Source organism: Delphinapterus leucas, chromosome 10, assembly GCF_059928025.1.
Source record: "Delphinapterus leucas isolate spDelLeu-1000000601 "Yukka" chromosome 10, BTC_Dleu_Yukka2, whole genome shotgun sequence".
Taxonomy (NCBI): Eukaryota; Metazoa; Chordata; class Mammalia; order Artiodactyla; family Monodontidae; genus Delphinapterus; species Delphinapterus leucas.
In genome coordinates, this window is record NC_143138.1 from 31,168,468 (window position 1) to 31,189,539 (window position 21,072).

Sequence of the window (21,072 nt, forward strand, 5' to 3'; positions counted from 1 at the left end):
CACAGCTGACAGCTTTGGATATGTGCTTCGATAGCAGGACTTAATGTCTCCTGTGATTTATTTCACAGAAAACTCTTCTGTATGTGGAATCCATGAAGACTTTATCTATAAGGATCAAAACATCATGCTTGGAGTTACTGTTAAGTGTTTTATAGACCTGTGGGACCAGATTAATCAAAAGAATAATCATTGGATTTTTAAAAAGATGATTATGTTATAGATATGATAAAATCTTTACCATCAATCTTTTCCCTCTGGGTCACTAGTTAAATTAGTAATATCTAACGAAGGACCTATGTCAAGTTAGATTCTGCTTAGCACTGTGGTGGTTTAGAGATATTTACCAGAAGGTTCCATATGTGCTTGGTACTGTTAGGTATGCAGAGAGACGTGACACATGGTGTTGATCCACAAAAAACTTGTAATGTGGCTTGAGAAATTATAAGCAGACACAAAAGGATCTCTGATGATATAAGTGTTCAGTAAATGACTAGAGTTGAGGATGTATACCTTTGGCTTGTATGGGCAGGATTCATATGAGTGAAACAGAGTGATAGAGAACCCCATGCAGGGGTGAACACAGAGGATTATACTCAAGGCCGGTGACATTTTAATAGGGAATAATATAAAGGCAGGTTGGAATCAGTCTGGGTGGTTGTGAGAGTCAGGCTTAAGAATTTGGACATCTTTGCAATCAGGAAAATGTAACCACAGATTTAGATCAGGCCAGATATCAGTTTATTCTATTTAAGTCTAAATTCACAACTTTGAGCCTCTTCAAGTAATAGATACATTTTGAAAGGTATTAAAAATACAATTTCTATATGTTCCTTTTTTATCACAGGTTCTTTCTTGCAGGATTTTCTTTCCACAAGAATAAATTAAAGTTACGTCAAGCAAGTAATTCTCTGACTACTGTTAGAACATAAGCTATGGCCAATGATAACTTATTCTGACACATTGTAAGAAGTGCTAAACATTAAGTGGTTTAGTATACAGTGTTATGTAGCAGAGATACTAAAGACGCAAATGTATAAGGGATTTTGGGGGGCTAGAATATAAGTTCAAAAACGTTGCATATTATATGCATTGTTTTTCCTATGCAATTTTCAATAGAAATGTTTTTCATTCTGTGATAGTAATATGCAGTATTAAAACACTTCCAAAGCTAAATTTTCTATACTTTTTTTTTTAATGGCTAGCCAAAAAAGCCTCCAAATTTCGAGACTGGTTGGACTGCAGCAGTTTGGAGATAAAGCCCAACGTTGTCGCTATGGAAATTTTAGCATATTTAGCGTACGAAACTGTGGCACAGGTAAGAATTCTAATCTGTCGTATCAGTCCATATATAGCTCCTTTCTCCCTATCCCTGTCCATCATCAATTCTTCCACCTGCTGCTCTACCAGGAATGAGAACAGCCATGAGTTCTCTCCTATGATAATCTCATCATTTTCTAAAATTTAGTTCAGTTATGTTTCTTTACATCCTCAGCCCCGGTGGGTGTTAGGCTAAAAGTGACTGTTTCTTGCAACTTTAGCCAAACCAGAAATGGAATACTTGCATACTTTTCCTCAACACTGAATTCTAAGTACACATCTCTCTTGTTTAGAGATTATTTTTGAGCTTTGAAAAACAGCTTTCTAGAAATGTACAATCTACGGAGCGCTTACCAAAATCTGAGTCTGGAATCACTGCCCTCTAGTTTCTCAGAGCATGGCTCTTAGACTACAAGCATCAGCATCTCCTTGGTTCTTGTTTAAAATGTAAATTTCTCAGCTACACCCCAGAGCAGACCTACTGGATTAGAATCTTGGAGCTTGGAACCCAGAAATATGTATTTTAAAATGTTTCCCAGGTTTTCCCTGGTGGTCCAGTGGTTTAGAATCTGCCTTCCAGTGCAGGGGACACAGGTTCGATCCCTGGTTGGGGAACTAAGATCCCACATGCCACGGGGCAACTAAACACCTGTGCCACAACTACAGAGCCCATGTACTCTGGAGCCCACGCACCACAACTAGAGAGCCCTGGCACCACAACTAGAGAGCCTGCATGCCGCAACTACTGAGCCTGTGCACTCTGGAACCCATGCACCACAACTAGAGAGAAGCCCCCGCCGCAGTGAAAGATCCCGCGGGCTGCAACTAAGACCTGACTAAGCCAAAAATAAATTAATTAATTAATTTTAAAAATTAAATAAAATGTTTCCCTAGTGATTACAAACTTAGAGAACCACTCCACTAGGAGGTCAGAATATATCATTTATGTTCATGGGTAGGTCCATTTACCAGCCAATGAAAGCATATGTTCATGTCCACAATACAGATTTTTAGGCAGACAGTATTATCAATAACGTTTGGGATATATTGCTTTTAGCTTTGCCATTTCAGTGACACTGATGATTATTTCCATTTGTGTGACTTTAGTTTCATTGCTCTGATCTTCTAGTTAGTGGATCTGGCTCTTCTTGTGAGGCAGGACATGGTAACCAAGGCAGGAGACCCCTTCAGCCATGCCATTTCTGCCACCTTCATTCAGTATCACAGCTCTGCTGAGGTAAGTATTAAAAAAATCTGTCTTTGACCCATCTGTGGATTTTCTTCTCACGTCTGGTATTTACATGTAGTTCTAAGAAAAAGATTGTGTAGGAATATATAGCCTTCAGTCAAAGAATCTTAATACATTCAGCATTCAAACAAATACATACTATGTACCAGGCCCTAACAATCTGGCCCTAAAACACCTGGTTTAGGTAATTGAATGACATTGAGAAAAGTTATTTCTTTTTGCTTCAAAGATGAGAGAATTATTATTATTTGTGTAATAATAATTCCTGGCATTTATTGATAGTTTTACTTTCCAGTTATTGATTTATCTCTAAACATGATTTAAAGAAGCATGGCTCCATTTATCCTTGTGTTTCAATTGGCCCTATCATATGATAATCACATCCTTTCTGATTCCATTTATGTTGCTGGGATCCCCACCTGTGGGGACTATAAAGTCATCTTGCCAACTTTAAGACTTTGTGTAATAACTGTGTATCATTTGGGGCATAAAAAATATTCTCTTTAAGCAGCATGTGCCTAAAAACCAGAAATGTAATATCTATTTAATGAATTTGCCAATAATTTGACTTTTTTTTTTACTAACATAAACATCAGTTTCATATAATTCAACCTAATAACCATAGAGAAGGCAGCAAGGAGGTTAGGTTAACATCTGCATGTATAATTGTGAAGTGAACTTTGGATCAAGTTGGGTGAAACATATAACCTGAAAATGGCTAAGCCATTCAAAGAATCTGAAGAAAACTGTAAATCCTTTCTCCATAAAGACATTTGCAAATTTTGTACACAATTTCAGGGTGTTGAGAGACCTTCTGAAACCATTCTGCAGATATAAGGGATCTGTGAACCCAGTAAACTCCAAATTTAGGTATATCTCTGCTCTAGGATACATATAAAATATATAAAGATATATGCCTATATCTTATTACATGCCAAAAGTTTGACATCTTTTTATGCCCCTTGTAGAACCAGATTGGCTTAGAACTTAAGTAGGAACTAAAATGTTTATGCTCATTAAAAATCCATTTTTGTCTTGGAAAAGGTCATACCTTATTATCAGCGAATATACTTTAAAAGTCCCTAAAGCTTACCCAGTTGATTAAACACTATTTGTTTTCTTTATGTTACAAACCCAAATTATGATGTCAAAGAACACCCTTTAAACTGTCTTTGATACATGTTCACTTTATGAATATGTGTATAAGTATGCTTTTCATTAACATCAGACAAATTCGTTGTAACATTTCTAATTGAAGAAATTTACAGTGAACATAACAAGCCTAGTTTTCCCTTAACATTCAAGGGATTGCTTACGCGGCTAGAAAAACTCTTTATGTCCCTCCCACTTTCTCGGTTCTCCAGGGTGGCCAAGCTGCCCTGGGCAACTGCTCAGCAACCACAGCTGCTATTCCCAGCTACCCAGCCGTTAAGAAAGATGGCTTATGTGTGCTGAATTTCCTGGGCTCTCTGGGAGGTGGGAGCATGAGTGTCAGGAAGTATCCTGGCTAAATATGTTAGTACAAGCCTCAAGCTTTTCCCTGACTTGCCAGACACCCCTCCTTCAACGTGACTGGTGGTCAGAATGAACATTCGGAGAGACTGGAAGTCTTTCTGCCCTTTATTACCTGACAGGACACAAAAAGAATGGCCACTCTAGAGCAGGAATCTTACGCATCAACATTGCAAATCAGCAACCAGTATCAAGGGCCTGCTTTAAGGACTTTACCAAATTAGGTACAAATGGGGGCTCTGAGACTAATATCTGTATTTAGGGAGATAGAACATTCTGTAAAACAACCAAGGAAGTAAATTAACGAGCAAACAAACAATTCAAGATTGTATGTACTAATTTCCAAATGAGTGGCATAGACAGAAATTTCAGAGATTAAAAACAACTCCCTAATTACCATGAAAGAAGACTTCAGAGAGGAAGTTGGGTGTTGAAGGAAAAATAAGACTTCTGTGAGATGGTAAAAGTGGGGAAAATACTCTAGACCTCAGAGGCAGCATAAGTGTAATTGTACTGGGGGAAAACTGTGATTAAAATATTCAAGCCAAGAATTCATTGAGAAGGGGTAGTGGGGAGTTAGATTAGAAAATAAAGGCCTTAGACGCTTAGAGTTATTAAGGAAGAATTGAAAGTTTCTTGGCTAAAGGTTGATGAATTCAAAAGGGTATTTTAAGAAGATCCAGCTGGAGGTGCTATGTACAGTAGCTTGGAATTGGAAACTCAAGGCATGGAGTTCACACAGTGTATTCTATTTTAATAATTATCGTTCTTGAATACTAACTATATAAGGAACTGAGCTAGTTAAGCTTGGGTTTCTCAGATTATCAAGGTTAATTTTAATTTGAGTTAATTTTCTAGATTTTGTTTTCTAATATATGGTTCATATACTGGAAGCAATGATCTCTAGGAGTTACCTTGTTTTTTCTAAGAACAACTCATGCCACATTAGGTTTATTCCTTCTTGTTTGATGTTTCTAGGCAAGAAGATCAAAGAAATACTATTGAAAACAATATCTGAATTTCAGCAAAACATTTTACCAAGCCTAACATAATTTTTAAAATACATTACCGAGAATTGTAGGCCAGTAGATAGTATGAGGATAATGTAGAATTAACAATACCATACATGAAAAAGACTTAGAAACTTTTATTTGCCTATACATTTCTTAGGAGCCAATATTGTGATGTTACTGAAAAGAAAATGTTTTTTGTTTTCTTCCAATGTTTAGGCACCATCCTATAGGATGGATATTGACAAAGTGAAGGATGTCTAAAGGAGAGTAATGGGTGGGAGGAGGAACCTGAAAGCATGTCTCATAATAAGTGGTGAAAGGAACTTGAGGTGTTTGACCTATAGAAGAGAAGAGGCTGTCTTCAATATTTGAAGTGCTTCACATGGAAGAGAGAACAGACTTGCAGTCATAAACAAAGAAAGCAGATAGATAGGAGGCATATTCGGAACGAAGGAAGGAACTAGGTGTCGGAGGAGCTAGAGATCTATCTACAGTGACCCTAAAGCACTGAGTTTGAGTTACTAGGCGAAGGCTGGTCACCATGTTACAAAGGATATCTGCAAGGCATCCTGTTTGGGGGGAAAGTTTAGAACTTCCTTTTGAGTAAGTTTGAAACACTGACAAAACTTCTCAGTAAAAATATCTCTATTTGACAAAATCAGCAGAAATTTTGGAAGCTGTATCTGAGGAATCCTGATTTTTATCTAAATGATCAGACAGGTTAAAAATTAATATATTTAGACCCTTAGGGGTAAGATGGTGGCATCATTTCTGTGGACTGGATAATAATAAACTGTGTTTTTATAACTTTCAAATATTACTGAATTCATGAGATGTTAAACAAACTCAAATGTTAGTAGAAGTTCTGGTTGCTTGATTTCAAAGCCACATCTCTTTGGACAGGGGTCTTGCCTAAGGTCCTACCCAGACTCTCCTGAGAACACACCTCCTCCTACACCGAGCGCTCCATCATCTGGATCACAGCTCTCAGGGAGAACCACATCAGGATCCCTAGGGAATGGGAGTGCTGGACAAGACTCAGCTAAAACCAAACAAAGGAAGAGAAAAAAGGTCAGTGATATTTTTTCTTTTTCTTTTTTTTTTCCTTTCTTTTTTCTTTTTTGGTGCAGAATGGAGAGGTCTTGTTGAGTATGGAAAATGTGTTCTATTTTTCTCATAAACCTGATTTTTAGAAGCAGCCAGTTTACAGCAAGATAACTGAGTTTTTCTAATATAAAAATTTTCAAACACAAAATAGTTAAAAGAATTGTAGAGCGAATACCATATATCTGCCATCTAGATTCTACAATTAACATTTTTTTAAGGTATTTTTTTTTGAGTAGTGGTATCTCAATGTGTTTTTTTTATTTTGTTTAGTTTGTTTTTTTATTTACTTTTGGCTGTGTTGGGTCTTCGCTGCTGCACTCAGGCTTCCTCTAGTTGCAGCAAGTGGGGGGCTACTCTTTGTTGCGGTGCGCGGGCTTCTTATTGCGGAGCACGGGCTCTAGGTGCGCAGGCTTCAGTAGTTGTGGCACATGGGCCCAGTAGTTGTGGCTCACAGGCTCTAGAGTACAGGCCCAGTAGTTGTGGCGCACGGGCTTAGTTGCTCCGTGGCATGTGGGATCTTCCCGGACCATGGCTCAAACCCATGTCCCCTGCATTGGCAGGCGGATTCTTAATCCCTGTGCCACCAGGGAAGCCTACAGTTAACATTTTACTATATTTAATATATTAACTATATATTTACTATATTTGCATTTACTATATATATGCATCCAGTTCTTTAATCCATCCATCTGTTCATTTTTTTTAATACATTGAAAAGTAAGCTGCATACATCAGCTTACTTTTCATTCCTAAACACTTCATTATGTATAATTTGTTTATGGTTCCTTTTTTTTAAAGGTAACATTTATATTCAGTATACCACTCAGTTCTTAAGTATACCATTTGATGAATTTTGACAAATGTATAAATTTGTTGTTTTCTAATCCCCTCTCAAGATAAAAAACATTACCATCAGTTCAGAAAGTTCCTTCATACCTCCTCCAGACAATCCTGTCACCATCCTCAGAAAGGCAAACACTGTTCTGTTTTTTTTCATCATACATTAGTTTTTTCCATTCTAGAACCTCATATAAAGAGGATATAGTATGTATACTCTTTTGTGTGAAATTTCTTTCAGGACATTTTTGAAGTTTATGTTTTTCAGTATAAGTATAATTTATTCTTTTTTATTGATGAGTAAGTTGCTTGTATATATCTGTTTACTCATTCTCATTTTTGGTGGACACCTAGGCTATTTCCAGTTTTTGAGGTATTATGAATAAACCTTTTATGAGCATTATTGTACAAGTCTTTATGGACAAATGCTTTCATTTCTCTTAGGTAGATAGCTAGGAATGAAATTACCAGGTCATAGAGTAGCTACGTGTTCAGTTTTTAAAGAAACTGCAAGAATTTTTTTCCCAAATGGTTGTATCGTTTTATACTTTCTTAGCAATATATGAGAATTTCAGTTGCTCCACATGCTCATCAACATTTGGTGTTGTCATTGTTTTTACTTTTAACCATTCTGATGGATATCTAATAATAATTCACTATAGTTTGAGTTTGTATTTTCCTGGTGACTGATAATGCTGAGCATTTTTTCATGTGCCAATTGGCCATTCATATATCTTCCTCAAAGAGGAGTCTCTTCAAATATTTTACACAACATTTTTGAGGTAGGGTTGTCTCTTGTTACAATTTGCAGGAGTTCTTTATATATTCTGTATAACAATCCTATGTCAAATATATGTTTTTCACATATTTTCTCTCTGTTTGTAGTTCACCTGTTCATTGTCTTAATGGTGTATTTTGTTGAGCAGAAGTTTTGAACTTCTAATGAAGTCTAATTTATCCAACTTTTTCTTTTGTTTATTGTTTTCTGTGTTCTGTCTAAGAAAGCTTTGGCTACTCCCAATTCATGATGATGTTCTCCTGTGTTTTCTTCTGGAAGCTTTTTAGCTTTACCTTTTATGTTAAGTTCCATTAACCGAGTCAGATTAAGTTTTGTGTCTTTTATGAGTTGAGGCCATGTTCGCTTTTTTACATATATCTAGTTATTGCAGAACCATTTGTTGAAGACTCTTTTCTCCCATTGGATTGCTTTGGTGGCTTTGTTGAAATTCAAATGACTGTATATCTGTGTCGATTTATTTCTAGGATTTCAATTTTGTTTTATTGACTTGTCAGTTCTTTTGTCATTGTCATCTGCCTTGATTACTGTAACTTATAGGAGGTCTCAGAGTCAGGTAGTGTAGGTCCTCAAACTTTATTTTTCAGGTTTAATATGGATATGTTGTATCCTTGCATTTCTATGTAAATTTTAGAATTAAAATTTAGTTTCCACCCAGAAAAAGAAAGAGAGGGAGATATAGAAAGAGAGAAAGAAAAAGGAAAAGCCTAGTGGGATTTTGAATGGGATTGGATTGAAATCTTACATCAATTTGAGGATATAAATGTCTTCACAATACCAGGTCTTATAATCCATGAACATGGCATATCTCTCCATTTACTTGTCTTTATGAAATCTCTCTTTTCATCACTGGCAATACTATCCATCTTGAACTGTTTTATCTGATTAATATAGCTATTCCAGCCTTCTTATGCTATTTAAATGATACATGTTTTTCTCTCCATTTCCTTTCAGTAAAGCTGTATCTTTAATATGTAAAGTACATCTCTTGTAAACAAAAAATTGTTGGCTCTTCTTTTTCCTTTCTTTCTGTATCTTTTAATTTTAGTCTTTAAATCTGTGATGCTTAATGTGTGTATTGACATGGTTCGGATTTAGGTCAGCTATTTTGCTACTTGTTTTCTCTATTTTTTTTTTCTGTTTTTCTTTCCTATCTTCTTTTGGGTTTAATTATACACTCCTTTAGAAATCCATTTTAATGTATCTACTGATTTCTTAGTGATATCTCTGCATCATTTTTTGGTGGTTATGCTAAGGACTACAGTAGAGACCCTTAAATGTTGAATGTACTTAGAGTCGTTATTGTACTGTTTTACTCACATGAAATGTAAGAGTTTTGTATTTATATAGGTTTATCTACTTTAGTCTTGTTCTTTATGCTATAGTTGATATACATCTTACGTTGACATGTTATAAACCATAACACTATTTTTGCCTTAAGTAATCAAATGACTTTAACATTTACCGTTTCCACTGTCCCTCTATTTCTTTTTGATGATCAGACTTTCCTTCTGATATCATTTTCCTTTTTTGTTCTATTAAATTTTATTTAGCACTTGTTATAGCACATGCTGGCTGGTGGTGGTTTCTCTTAATTTTCATTTTTCTGAAAATATCTTTACTTTTCCTTCATTTCTGGAATATATTTTCCCTGGCTATAGAATTCTGGATTGGCAGTTTCATTTTCAGTACTTTAATTATATCATTCCACTGTTTTCTAGCATCCTTTTTCTTTTAATCACGTCAGTAGATTTTGTAGTTTTGTTTCTGTGTATGTAATGTATTACTTTTCTCTGGATGCTTTCAAAATTGTATCTTTATTTTTGGTTTTCAGCAGTTTGGCCATGATATCCATAGAAATGGTTTTCTTTTGTATTTATTCTGCTTAGGGTTCACTGAGCTTCTTGAAAATGAAATGTTTTTAAATTTGGGGGGGATTATCAGCAATTATTTCTTAAGATATTTTGTCTGTCTCATGCTCCCTCTTCTCCCCTTCTGAGACTCCAAGTACATATTCATTAGTTACTCGGATATTGTTCCACATATCCCTGAAGCTCTGTTTAATTTCTCTTTCAATCTTTTCTCTCTGTTCTTCAGATTGGATAACTTCTATTGATCTTCCTTTATGTTCCAAACTCTATCTACTGTCAGCTTCAATCTTAACACTCATCCAGTAATGTCTTAGTTCTGATATTTTATTTTATAGTTGTATAATTTCCTTTTGATTTCTTTTTGTAGTTTACACTTTTCTACTATTTATTTTTTTAACACGTTTATTGGGGTATAATTGCTTTACAATGGTGTGTTAGTTTCTCCTTTATAACAAACTGAATCAGTTATACATACACATATGTTCCCATATCTGTTCCCTCTTGCATCTCCCACCCTCCCTATCCCACCCCTCCAGGTGGTCACAAAGCACCGAGCTGATCTCCCTGTGCTATTATTTTTTATCATTTATTACAAGTTTATTTTATTTCATAATAGCTGCTTTAACATCCTTGTATGATAAATTAAATACCTGGATTATTTTAGTCTCCATTGAGTATAAGTCACAGTTTCTTGTATTGTTGCATGTCTAGTAATTTTAAGTTATACCCTGGACATTGTGAGTAATATATTGTAGAGATTTCAGATTCTGTTATATTCCTATGAAGAGAGTTGGTGGTGGTGGTGGTGTGTGCGTATGTGTGTTAAGCAGGCAGTTTACTCTCTAGATTGAACTCTAAAGTCCAAACTCAAGTTCCTCTGCAGCAGCTGGATTCTCTCTTCACTTCACTTAACTTTACCTGATTACCTGGGTTTTTTGGATTTGGTACCACAAAGGAATAGTTAAGAAGTTAGTCAAAGACTGGGTAAAATTTATACACTGAATTTGGAACTTCCCTTCTTTGATTCTGTCCTTTTTGGGATTTTCTTTTTCACTTTACACATACTATGGTTGCCCTGAACTCTGGCCTATAGTTCTTCATGCCTCTAAGGTCATGTCCTCCCTATACTGACTGGAGCCTACCCTTGGGCTAAAACAGTAAAAACAGAAAACTCAACCCACAGCCATTCCCTTCTTCTAAATATAGGTACGCCGCCTTTCAGTTTCTGCCTGTGTTAGATCGGTCTCTTTTGCTTTCAGATACTTGTTTTTTATAATTTGCCCAAACTTTATACTTTTATCTACAAGTTCGTTGGCACAATAGGAACCATTTGCCATTACTAGTAGTGGAGCTATGCCAAGATATAATTTTATAACTGATAGTAAGCAGATTTAAATTTCATCCTCACATCTGAACTCCCCCTTTTGTTTTCAAAATGACAGAGCTCACTGATTATTTATAAAGGGAAACTCTGAACTATAAGGAACTTCTATATTATAAAGTAGTTTTAAAGATTTTCAGCTGTAGTGCTCTCCAACTCATTCAATAAATAAAACTAGGCTAATAAAATGTTACCTAAAAGACCTCTTCAGTGGATTTTCTTTACAAAGTATGTAGGAAGTTGTAATTAACCTGGTTATTATGCATACATAAAATAATTAATTTTTTCTCTATTTACTCATCCACATCTTTCTACGTTCAAGCTCTTGCTATATTTTGATTTTTACTCACTGGAAACCTCAGCTATGTTGGTAACATGGTACAGTTCATTCTACGTAAAATAATAAAGCCTCTATTATATACTAGCTATGTGTACTAGAAGCCAAGGGATTTGATGTATAACCATATCTTAATACTATCATTTTAATCATGGGAGTGTCCCTTATCTTCACTCTCTCATCTATAACGTAGGGAAGGAGTTGGGGAAGTTTAGAATAGATAATATAGTGTGTTTTTTTCTAAATTTTATAATTATGAATCCTTGAATTTGGTGATTCTTTCTTGTCTTCTCTTCAATACCTTTTTTAGTTTTAATTTCCTTAGTTAAAACAAAAATCTCTTCCTAGTTATATAGAATGACAAATTTAACATCTCAATTAAGTTTTGAAATGAGAAAATTAACTGTATTATAATATAGCCTTTGGCCAAAGAATGGCCCAACTTCATCTGAAAAGAAATCCTCTATAGACACAAAGCACTGAGAGAGCTCTATGTACAAGAGTGAGGAGAAAGAAGTCATACATCAACCCATGTGGTCGGTGAGTGACAGAAGTCAGTAATAGTGCTACTAACCTTTCACTTGCTCTAACCTGAGATACGTATTACTCCTCTGTAAAATCTAATGTTTCAAGTTTAACAAAAGACCTAGTCCACCATTATGGATGTGAAAAGAATAAGGGGCAATTATCTGAGATTCCAGGTCCTTCTTAAATATTAGATTACCGGCAAGGGGAAGACTGAGAAAGGATAAAATTTCTTTAAAAGCTGTTTCTTCCCAACAACTCTTAAGTTCAGAAGAAAAGAGTCAGGAGAGGTACAGACTTTTGTAAGACATCCTGGGGCAACCAAAGTTTCAATGTAACTCCTTGTACCACAGTTGAGAGTTCAAGCTGTTGGGGAATTTTATTCAATACAAGCCAGCAAGTACAAGCAGAGGGACAATACTCAAATGTGGGAAGCATGGAGGACTCTATATGATACTTCAGCTTCCAATACCCAGCAACAGTTTCTGAATAAAAAGACATAAATAAAAATGAAATGGAAGAATACAAGAATGGAGTATGAATGCAGCCAAGAGGAAGAGTACCTGACATATGAAGAACTTTATGAAGCACCTTGTACTTGTACTTGACTTTAGGAAATAAAGAGTTTAGTCCCCACAGAGATTTTGACAAACACACTATAGACAACAGCACTCAGTATTTTATCAAACATGTGGGTTTCATTTTTGAAAACTTAAAGAATATTCTATAATGTGGGCACAAGCAGAATGAGAAAGCTGAATTGGTACATAAATATAATATTCTTTATATGTATTTATAACATATAATATTTTTATATTAGGTAGCAAATACACAAATTTAATGCTAATCCTGTAACAATTTTGAAGACTATTACAAGATTTATGAAGTCACTGCTGAAGTAAAAATTCTAAACTTAATATGAATTTTGAATTTAAACAGATTTCGAGTACCTTGGTGAGGGACTAAATATTTACAGAAATGAGAAGATACTTATTGCGGTAGAAGCCATACCGCGAATACAACATTTCAGATTTAAAGGTTTCCTGCCAAAGAACTCAATAGGCAAATCAGGAAAGTGTAGAAGTGCACATAGTAACTTATGCTGATGTTTGCAGTTGCTTAATTATAGCAGGTAAACCTGAAACTGGCAAGATAGAAATTTTAATGACATTTTTCACAAAAGTGAATATTTTTATTTTTATGGAGGTTAGCTTCTTTTTAGCAGCTATAACATGATTCAAACAGGCCTGGCTTACATGTTATACCACATCTTACAAATAGCAACCACAAGTAGTTTCTAACTTATGCTTCCTACTTCAGTGTTCTCAAGTCCCATTGGATCGCCATGCCAGAGGTTCTGAGAGATTTTGACCAAAATGTTCTATACCAGAACCAAATTTATTGGGGAAAGTAGAGGAAGAGTAGACTCTCCATTGGCCATGGAGAAAAGAAATGAAAAATAAATCCAATTTTCAAGCAGAAAGGAGCTTCCACAGAAGAATGCGCTAGAAGGACTCCCCACCCACTTAGTCTGCAGGTTATTGACCCTCTTGATGTCCCCCTTTTGTGTTTCCACTTGAGTTTCCACTGGAAAACTTAACTTTAGATTCCAAATCCAGCTAATTATTTGCATTCATTTCCACAAATGAGTAGAATGCCTCAACTTCACAAGTATTCGTTATCCCTAGCAGATAATGAGTCTGTATTAGTCATATTCACATCTTGGAGCCAAGTGGACTTAACAGAAGAGTCTTTAGCCTTACTGGGTACCTGATAATTGCATTTATTCTAATATATTCCAACTGAAACAAAGTATTTGGAATGAGAATCAGGAAAGCACAATTTAAAAAAAAAGAAAGAAAGAGAAAAAGAAAAAACTCTGTGTGTGCACTTCTATATGAGTGCCAAAGTGAGGGGTTAAGATAACTTAATCCTTGTTATTGTGGGCATAGCTGATATGTTATTTAGGGTATTGTTGGAATGAAATTGAGAAAGATAGCCTAGAGTAAATTCCTATCTGGCTTATTTCAAATCTTGTTAAAATAATAAAAATAATCAAGATCCGTTTTGTTTTATATTTTAAGTCTTATTTCAGGTTCAGCTTGGATAGTTAGCTGATGCTCTTCATAGGAATTTTTACAATTATTTTACTAGTTTATAATAGAAGAAGCACAAAAAGTATATTTAAAAGGTACAGAAGGATATACAGTGAAAAATATTTCCTCTAACCCATGTCCTCCAGACACCCACCTATACTACAAGAGATAAGCACTGTTACTGATTTTTGGGGTACCTTTGTGGAAATATTCTAAGCTTAAATGAGCATATAGTGTTCAGCTTTTTTTTAAAAAACAGCTGGTTAACATAGTTATCCAGTTGGTCACCTAGTATTTTTTCAAACAATGTATCTTAGAGATAGCTCCATAGGAATATGCATGGAACTGCTTCATTCTTTTTGGTGTTGCTTTGGTTTCTGTTGCATTGAATGAATGTATCATAATTGACTTCATTGTTCTCTCGTTGATGTACATTTGCTTCATGAATTCAGATAGCACAGCGGTGAATATCTACCTATCTATCTATTATTTTGTACCGTGTAATGTGTCCGTAGGATAAATTCTTAGAGGTGAAATTATTGGGTCAAAAAGGGTTGTGTTTTTTCATTTTGATAAGATTTGCCAAATTGCTATCCCTAGAGGTTGTACTAGATATACTCCTGTAAGGAATTCTGAGAGTGGTACCTCTAGACCAGAGTTATAGTAACACACAGGCTACTATTTCTTTCTCTGGATTCTTTAATGTTGATGACCTGGCATCTGGTATCCACTGCACTTTTAAGTAAATTAGCTTATCATTTCAAGAACATGGAGGTTCCATTTTTAATGTAAATAATAGCCTAATGTTGTTAATAGCTAACATGTGTCAGGCACCGTTCTAAGTGGTTTACACATATCAACTCATTTAATTTTCACAGCAACCCTATAGAGCAATTATAATTATTATCCAGTTTACAGATGAGGAAACTAAAGTGCAGAGATATTACATAACTTGACAGAACTGGTAACTGATATGGCTGGGATCTGGACCCAGGTATTTGGGAAGCCAGAGCCTACAACTGAATCATGAGACTATAATGCCCCTATTTTATTTTTTTTAAATCATGTTGCACACATTTCTTGAGTTGATATCCATAGTCTTATTGCAAATAATCTTTCTGTTTCTTGTGTTTCTTTGTACTTTCAAACCTGCCTTTTACAGATGAGGCAGATTAAAATAGAAAGTTTTTGTTTTATTTTGTTTCTGCATGGAGGATACCTAGAAAACTAGGAACCAAGTTGAAATGATCTTTTATGACGGTCCACAGTATTATAAATAAATATATAGCAATTTTACATTTTTAATTTTAAAATTGATGACCCTCAAGTTATTTCAGAAATATGTCCAACAGGCTCCCAAGAAACATTTATAATAATAAATGTTTAAATGTTTTTTAAAAAAATAGTTTCCTGTGGTTCTTTCAGCAAGCCCCTATGACACTTTTCATCTGCACGCAAGTGGCTGTATTCTTCTGTACCTTGACATGTAGGCCTAGGTGAAATATTGGGGGCATAAAAATTGCATTTGGTTGGTCTGCTAGGAAGGGGTCATGTAAAAGTCATCTTTGATTTGTTAATGGAATTTTTTTTTAGATGTAGTATATGGCAGCAATGATGTGCATCCTAAGGGAAAAAACCGTCCATTTTATGAAAGTTTATTTTCATATTTTATACACTGTAGTTCTGTTGTGTGTTTTTGATTTAGTAACAATTTATGTGTTTTTCTGTCGCAGAGCACTGCGGCCTGTGGTGTTGAGGCTCACAGCGATGCCATCCAGCCCTGCCACATCAGAGAGGCCGTTCGACGCTACGGCCACAAGATTGGCCCCCTTTCCCCATTCACAGTACGTAATAACAGAGTTATAAAAAGTTATATTTATAATCTGAAAGAATTTTGATTTTCAAGTGGTCAAATGAAGCAGCAGTGGAATTGTTGAAAGCAATTTGTGGTGACTGTAATTTTGTTGTATAAAAGTGGCATAATTCTCTTGGGAAATAAAAGTTAGTCATTTTTGTCTCTTTTTGGAAGGACAACTTTTTTTCTACAAAATATTATTTTCTTTCAATTACAAATTATGCTTTTTTTGTTGGGGCTTATATTTTCTATTTTTTAAAGCTTAGGTTTATAAAACTTTTTTTGTCAAATTATATGTATCCAAATATTGCTAGAAACACTTTATATTTTAAAATTGGTTAGATTGGCAATACCACTTCTATCAGATGTTCTGCTCCTAAACATACTTTGAGTTGGAAGAAGAAGAAATGATTTCTTTACTGGCTTTGAAGTAGGCTGAAAGGCAGACAGTCTTCCACATCTCAAATGGTTTTAAAGCTTATAATCAAGGTTTGTTTTGTTTTTTTTTTAATGGAGAATTAAAGACTTTATATTTCAACAGCCTAAAGAAAGTGTGTGTGTCCATGTGTGTGTGTCTGTGTGTGTGTGTGTTTTAATTAAGTGCTCACCTTGTGGCCCTTTTTAAAAAAACCTTTATTCATGTCAGTATAACTTTCTCCAAGTCCTTCTCTGTTTATAAGGAATTGGTTTGATTTTCAGAAAGTTAGGTTTGATTTATGACTAACGAACAGTAGAATTTACCATTTGTTTGTTTTTTTGTTATTTTTTTTATTTTTTTGCCTGCATTGGGTCTCAGTTGCTGCACACAGGCTTTCTCTAGTTGCAGCGAACGGGGGCTACTCTTCGTTGTGGTGTGCGGGCTTCTCATTGCGGTGGCTTCTCTTGCTGTGGAGCACAGGCTCTAGGCACACGGGCTTCATTAGTTGTGGCTCACGGGCTCTAGAGCGCAGGCTCAGTAATTGTGGCACATGGGCTTAGTTGCTCCGCGGCATGTGGGATCTTCCCGGACCAGGGCTCGAACCCGTGTCCCCTGCGTTGGCAGGCGGATTCTCAACCACTGCGCCACCAGGGAAGCCCTGTTTGGTTTTTTTTTGGACTCACATCTGCTTTAACATACTAAAGCAGAATATATATGTATAATATTACACATACATATGTACATAAAATAATACGTGTTTTTTCCTAAGAGTGGATTTTACTATTATCTGTTGATAGGAGTCATGATTTCTTCTAAATTATAACATCTCCTTTTTTCTTATGTTTCAGTTAAAGAGAATGCTTTCTTACCATTCTTTGTTTTCATTGTTATTGTTAATTGTGTGCATTCTCGTGTGACAGCAAGAATGTGTCAAAGCTTTTTTTTTTTTTTTTCAAAGCTTTTTATATATGTCTCTAGAAGCTTTTTGTAATGGTGACAATTATTTTTACTTCTGATTAATATCTTAAATTTGTCATATATTATAAGAACGTGATTTATCTTATTTATATTAATCATGTTGCTGATTAAGCAATATATCCTTTTGCATGAATGGTTTTAGATTATTACAATTGAAAACAATGAAATCAATATCTCTTGTTTTATTTTTTCCTACATGACAGGTGAGGCTATATAAAGCAATAAGCCAAAAGAGATGAAATTTAGAAAAATATGAGATGATTGGAAGAATTTAAGAACCAACTGAAGTTGAAAGAACCAATTTATAACAAAGGATTAAAGATATCAAATCCATAGATACGAGCCAAATAATGACTAATAGGCTGAGGCAGTGGAGCAGAGAGAGAAGAAAAAGACAGAGTCGATAATATCTAGAAGTAATTAAAGGGTAGCAAGGGGAAACAGGATTTTTGAGAAATAACCTAAAATGGTAACTAAAAGTAATGGATAAAATTAAATAAAGGAAAATATATCTAATGTAAGGGGAAAATCTCCTAATCATGAAGTCTGTGATGTTTCCTCAAAAGGAAGTGGTGGCAGTGGTAGCTGTTTAATTCTTCAAGTTTTTTTATTTTTAAAAAGACTGGACAGATCACTTGAGAACCATCTTGGTTGATGACGTGTGTGTGTGTGTGTGTGTGTGTGTGTGTGTGTGTGTGTGTGTGTACATGTACATGTGTATTCATTCTTCCATGTCTAACCTGATGCTCTATTACTCATGTATTATTGCTTTTATAATCTAAGATTGTAGTATATGGTCAGGAAATATACTTGAAATATTCAGAATATATATATTCAGATATAGTTTAAGCTAATTTTTGTCTAACAAACATATAACCAATATGGTTTTTAAAACTAATAATGCAATTTTAAAATGCTTAGTTTAAATACATCTGGAAAATAGAACAAATAAGCCATGGTCTTGAAGGTTCACTTAGCTGCTACCAGAGCAGACGAGCAAAATCAACAGCAGATGAGCAAGAACTCCACCACAGAAGGACACTGAGTTTTCATCACTCCTCGGAAAGGACCCACCTTGAAAGGTCTACTCCATTACCTGGAGTTATAAGAATATGCCCAGCCTACAGGGCCGAATATACCTATTCCATTTTATGTCATGAGTAGTGGGATGAGGCAGACACAGTTTCTTGGTATATATTACAATACTTAAATCTGCCTTTTAAAGTTAAAAATTCTCTTTAAAGCAGAATAGATTTGCAGACTGTGTAAGTTAACAGTGCGAACACCTGTCCTGGATCCCTCCTACCTTCAGTGCTAAAAGGAGGTGCTCCTGATGCTGGGGAGATGCTGATGCTGAGTTCCCTGGTGCCCACTCCCTGAGACGATACTTTATGCTGCACTGGGGACACTTTGCTTCCTAGGCTTTGAGCTGCGGCTCCTGAGAGGAGGCATGTGGTCTGTGTCTATAGCAATCATAGACTGAGACTGAATTTTTATACAGAAAGGCTGAGCTAACTTACCTCCAGTATAAAATTTCCTTTGTAAACTAAAATGACCATGAACAACTAGTTTACATTTTTGAAACAGAGATTTTGTCTTTGCAGCATTTCATTCTAAATCTCAAGTGCTTGTGTAATGTATATATAAATGAGATGTCTAATTTAGAATATCTGTAACTTGATTGATATATAGCTAATTCCCAATAATTTGAAATTGATTTGGAGAATTAAAATGACTGAACCAGTAGGTTACATGGCAACTGAATTCCAACATCAATCAATAAGCCAAGAAAAATTTGCTTTTGGTGAGGCATCATTCTGTCTTCTACTGTATGACTTTCGATGATCAAATTCAGGAATACAATTCATTGTATAAAGAATTGGAAGTGAGTTCTTCCCCTTGGGAATTAGTTGAAATGATAGAAGAAAGGAATAATTAAAGCCACATTAGGTGGAGGGGAGAAAAGAGTACAAACAATGCTTTGCACTGAGTAGCTGCTGGAGTGGAGAGAGAAGGGGCCTCATGGCGGAAACATCAGTTTCCTGCCACTCATATGAGGGCTATGGAGACACTTATAAACTACCCATCCCCACTCAACCAATTATAACTATGCTGTCTTTGGCATGTTGGTTTTAATCGATGACTTATTTCTTTTCTGTGTTCTTATTTATTCTTAATCCTATGCAGAAGATCAGAAGAGAGTATCATACCTAGAAGATTAAAGTAATTTTCCTGACATTAAGCTCTTCATTAGATTTTTTTGCAACTGTTCCCACCCCTGTATTCCTGATCTTCCATATACACATGCTAAAGAACATTTAAAGAGACTAGTTTACCTTTTGCTTATTATTTATTTTTTCCTAAATAATTCTGAAAATCGCGTCAGTCTGTGATGTGTAGTCATTACTTTAGAGTACTTATGCAAACTGGGGGTGTCCTCAGTCATTTTGATGCTTGTCATCTTATCTTGTCCTTTTACTCATCGTAGTTGGCATTACGTGAGGTTATATTGTGTGGTGATTAAGACTGTTGATTCTAGAGCCAAATTGCCCAGATTCAGATCCCAGCTCTGCACCTACTAGCAAAGTAGCGTAAGGAAGTTTCTTAACCTCTCTCTGGTAGAATAGAACCTACCTCATGATAGAATCCAACGAGTACTATGAACTTGAGTGGTAAGCTCTTAATGTATTATATTAATAATAGTGGAAGTCATCATAGCACTAGTAGCTGTAGTATATTTTCTAAAAGGTTTCAGATAAGGATACAAACGGACTAAAATAGAAACCATTCCCCCCACCACCAACCACACAGACATACAAACAAACACAGGGGCCTCAGTTTGTAATGCTAGAAGAAACTAAAAGTCGAATTATAATGTGATTTCTTTACAGACTTATAATTTATACCATTAAAACTTAAATACTATTTAAAGATTATTGTTCCTGAGAATAAATTAATGTTCATTTTCACTTTTTGAATTAATCGTGGTTGAGGAACTTTAATGGATTTTTTTTATCACCACTGTCATGTTAAAAAATAAGGTCTCAGTAACTGAGTGTACATAGTTTCCACTTGATTTTTGCATACTAGCTCCTGTGAAATGGAAATCTAAGGAACAAACAGCACGGCCTCAGATTTATAAAGCTGCGTCACATTCAGTTTATATGAATTTATATGTTTGTGTAAGTTACTAAAAAAGGTTTTCAGAGACTGATGTGTATATCAAAGTTGGTGATAATTTTTTAAACATTAATTATTACTAGCCTCATTTTTCTCAGTTTTTAAAATTTCCCCATTTTACTGATTATGAAAGTAATGCTAGGATGTTAGAAAATTAAGAAAATATAGAAAAATAAAGGATAAAATAAAACTTACATTAAAAAGAGCTTCAGGGCCTAAAAAAAAAGTTTAGCGAAAGCTTTAAATGAATTGTCCTATCAGACAGTTAACTGGTATTTAATTGTTTTAATTGAATTTAATTATTTAACTGAAGAGTATTTTCTTGCAGCCTAAAAATTCAAATGCTTTTGGTAATGGTTTTTTTTTAAAAATTCTTATAATTATGTGGGTCTAGAAGGAAGAAGCATTTAAAAATTTTGAGAATGAAGTAGCCTTTTATAGTTAGAGCATTTTGTTTTTTCTCTCAGAGGAAATACCCCCAAAGAGTAACCCAGTGGACTGTGTTGTCTATCATGAAAAAGATGGTCAGACATGTGTTTTATCTGGATCCTTGCTGTGTACAAGCAGTGGGTGGTGCCCATGGTTACCTACTCTGAAGCC

The 21,072-nt window shown here is 35.1% G+C and overlaps 1 protein-coding gene across 7 annotated transcripts in view; it reads left to right on the plus strand.

The window, feature by feature from the left end:
• The window catches only part of SUPT3H (SPT3 homolog, SAGA and STAGA complex component), a 452,287-nt gene that overhangs the window by 324,641 nt on the left and 106,574 nt on the right, over positions 1-21,072 (plus strand). For all 7 annotated transcript variants that reach the window (XR_016394600.1, XR_016394601.1, XR_016394602.1 and 4 more), the window contains 4 exons: positions 1,203-1,315; positions 2,447-2,554; positions 5,995-6,162; positions 15,775-15,885. Coding sequence is in view for 4 of the 7 variants with exons in the window: in XM_089918658.1 (XP_089774784.1) it covers positions 1,203-1,315; positions 2,447-2,554; positions 5,995-6,162; positions 15,775-15,885 (500 nt within the window). In the remaining 3 variants the exon portion in view is untranslated. The remainder of the gene's footprint in view (positions 1-1,202; positions 1,316-2,446; positions 2,555-5,994; positions 6,163-15,774; positions 15,886-21,072) is intronic.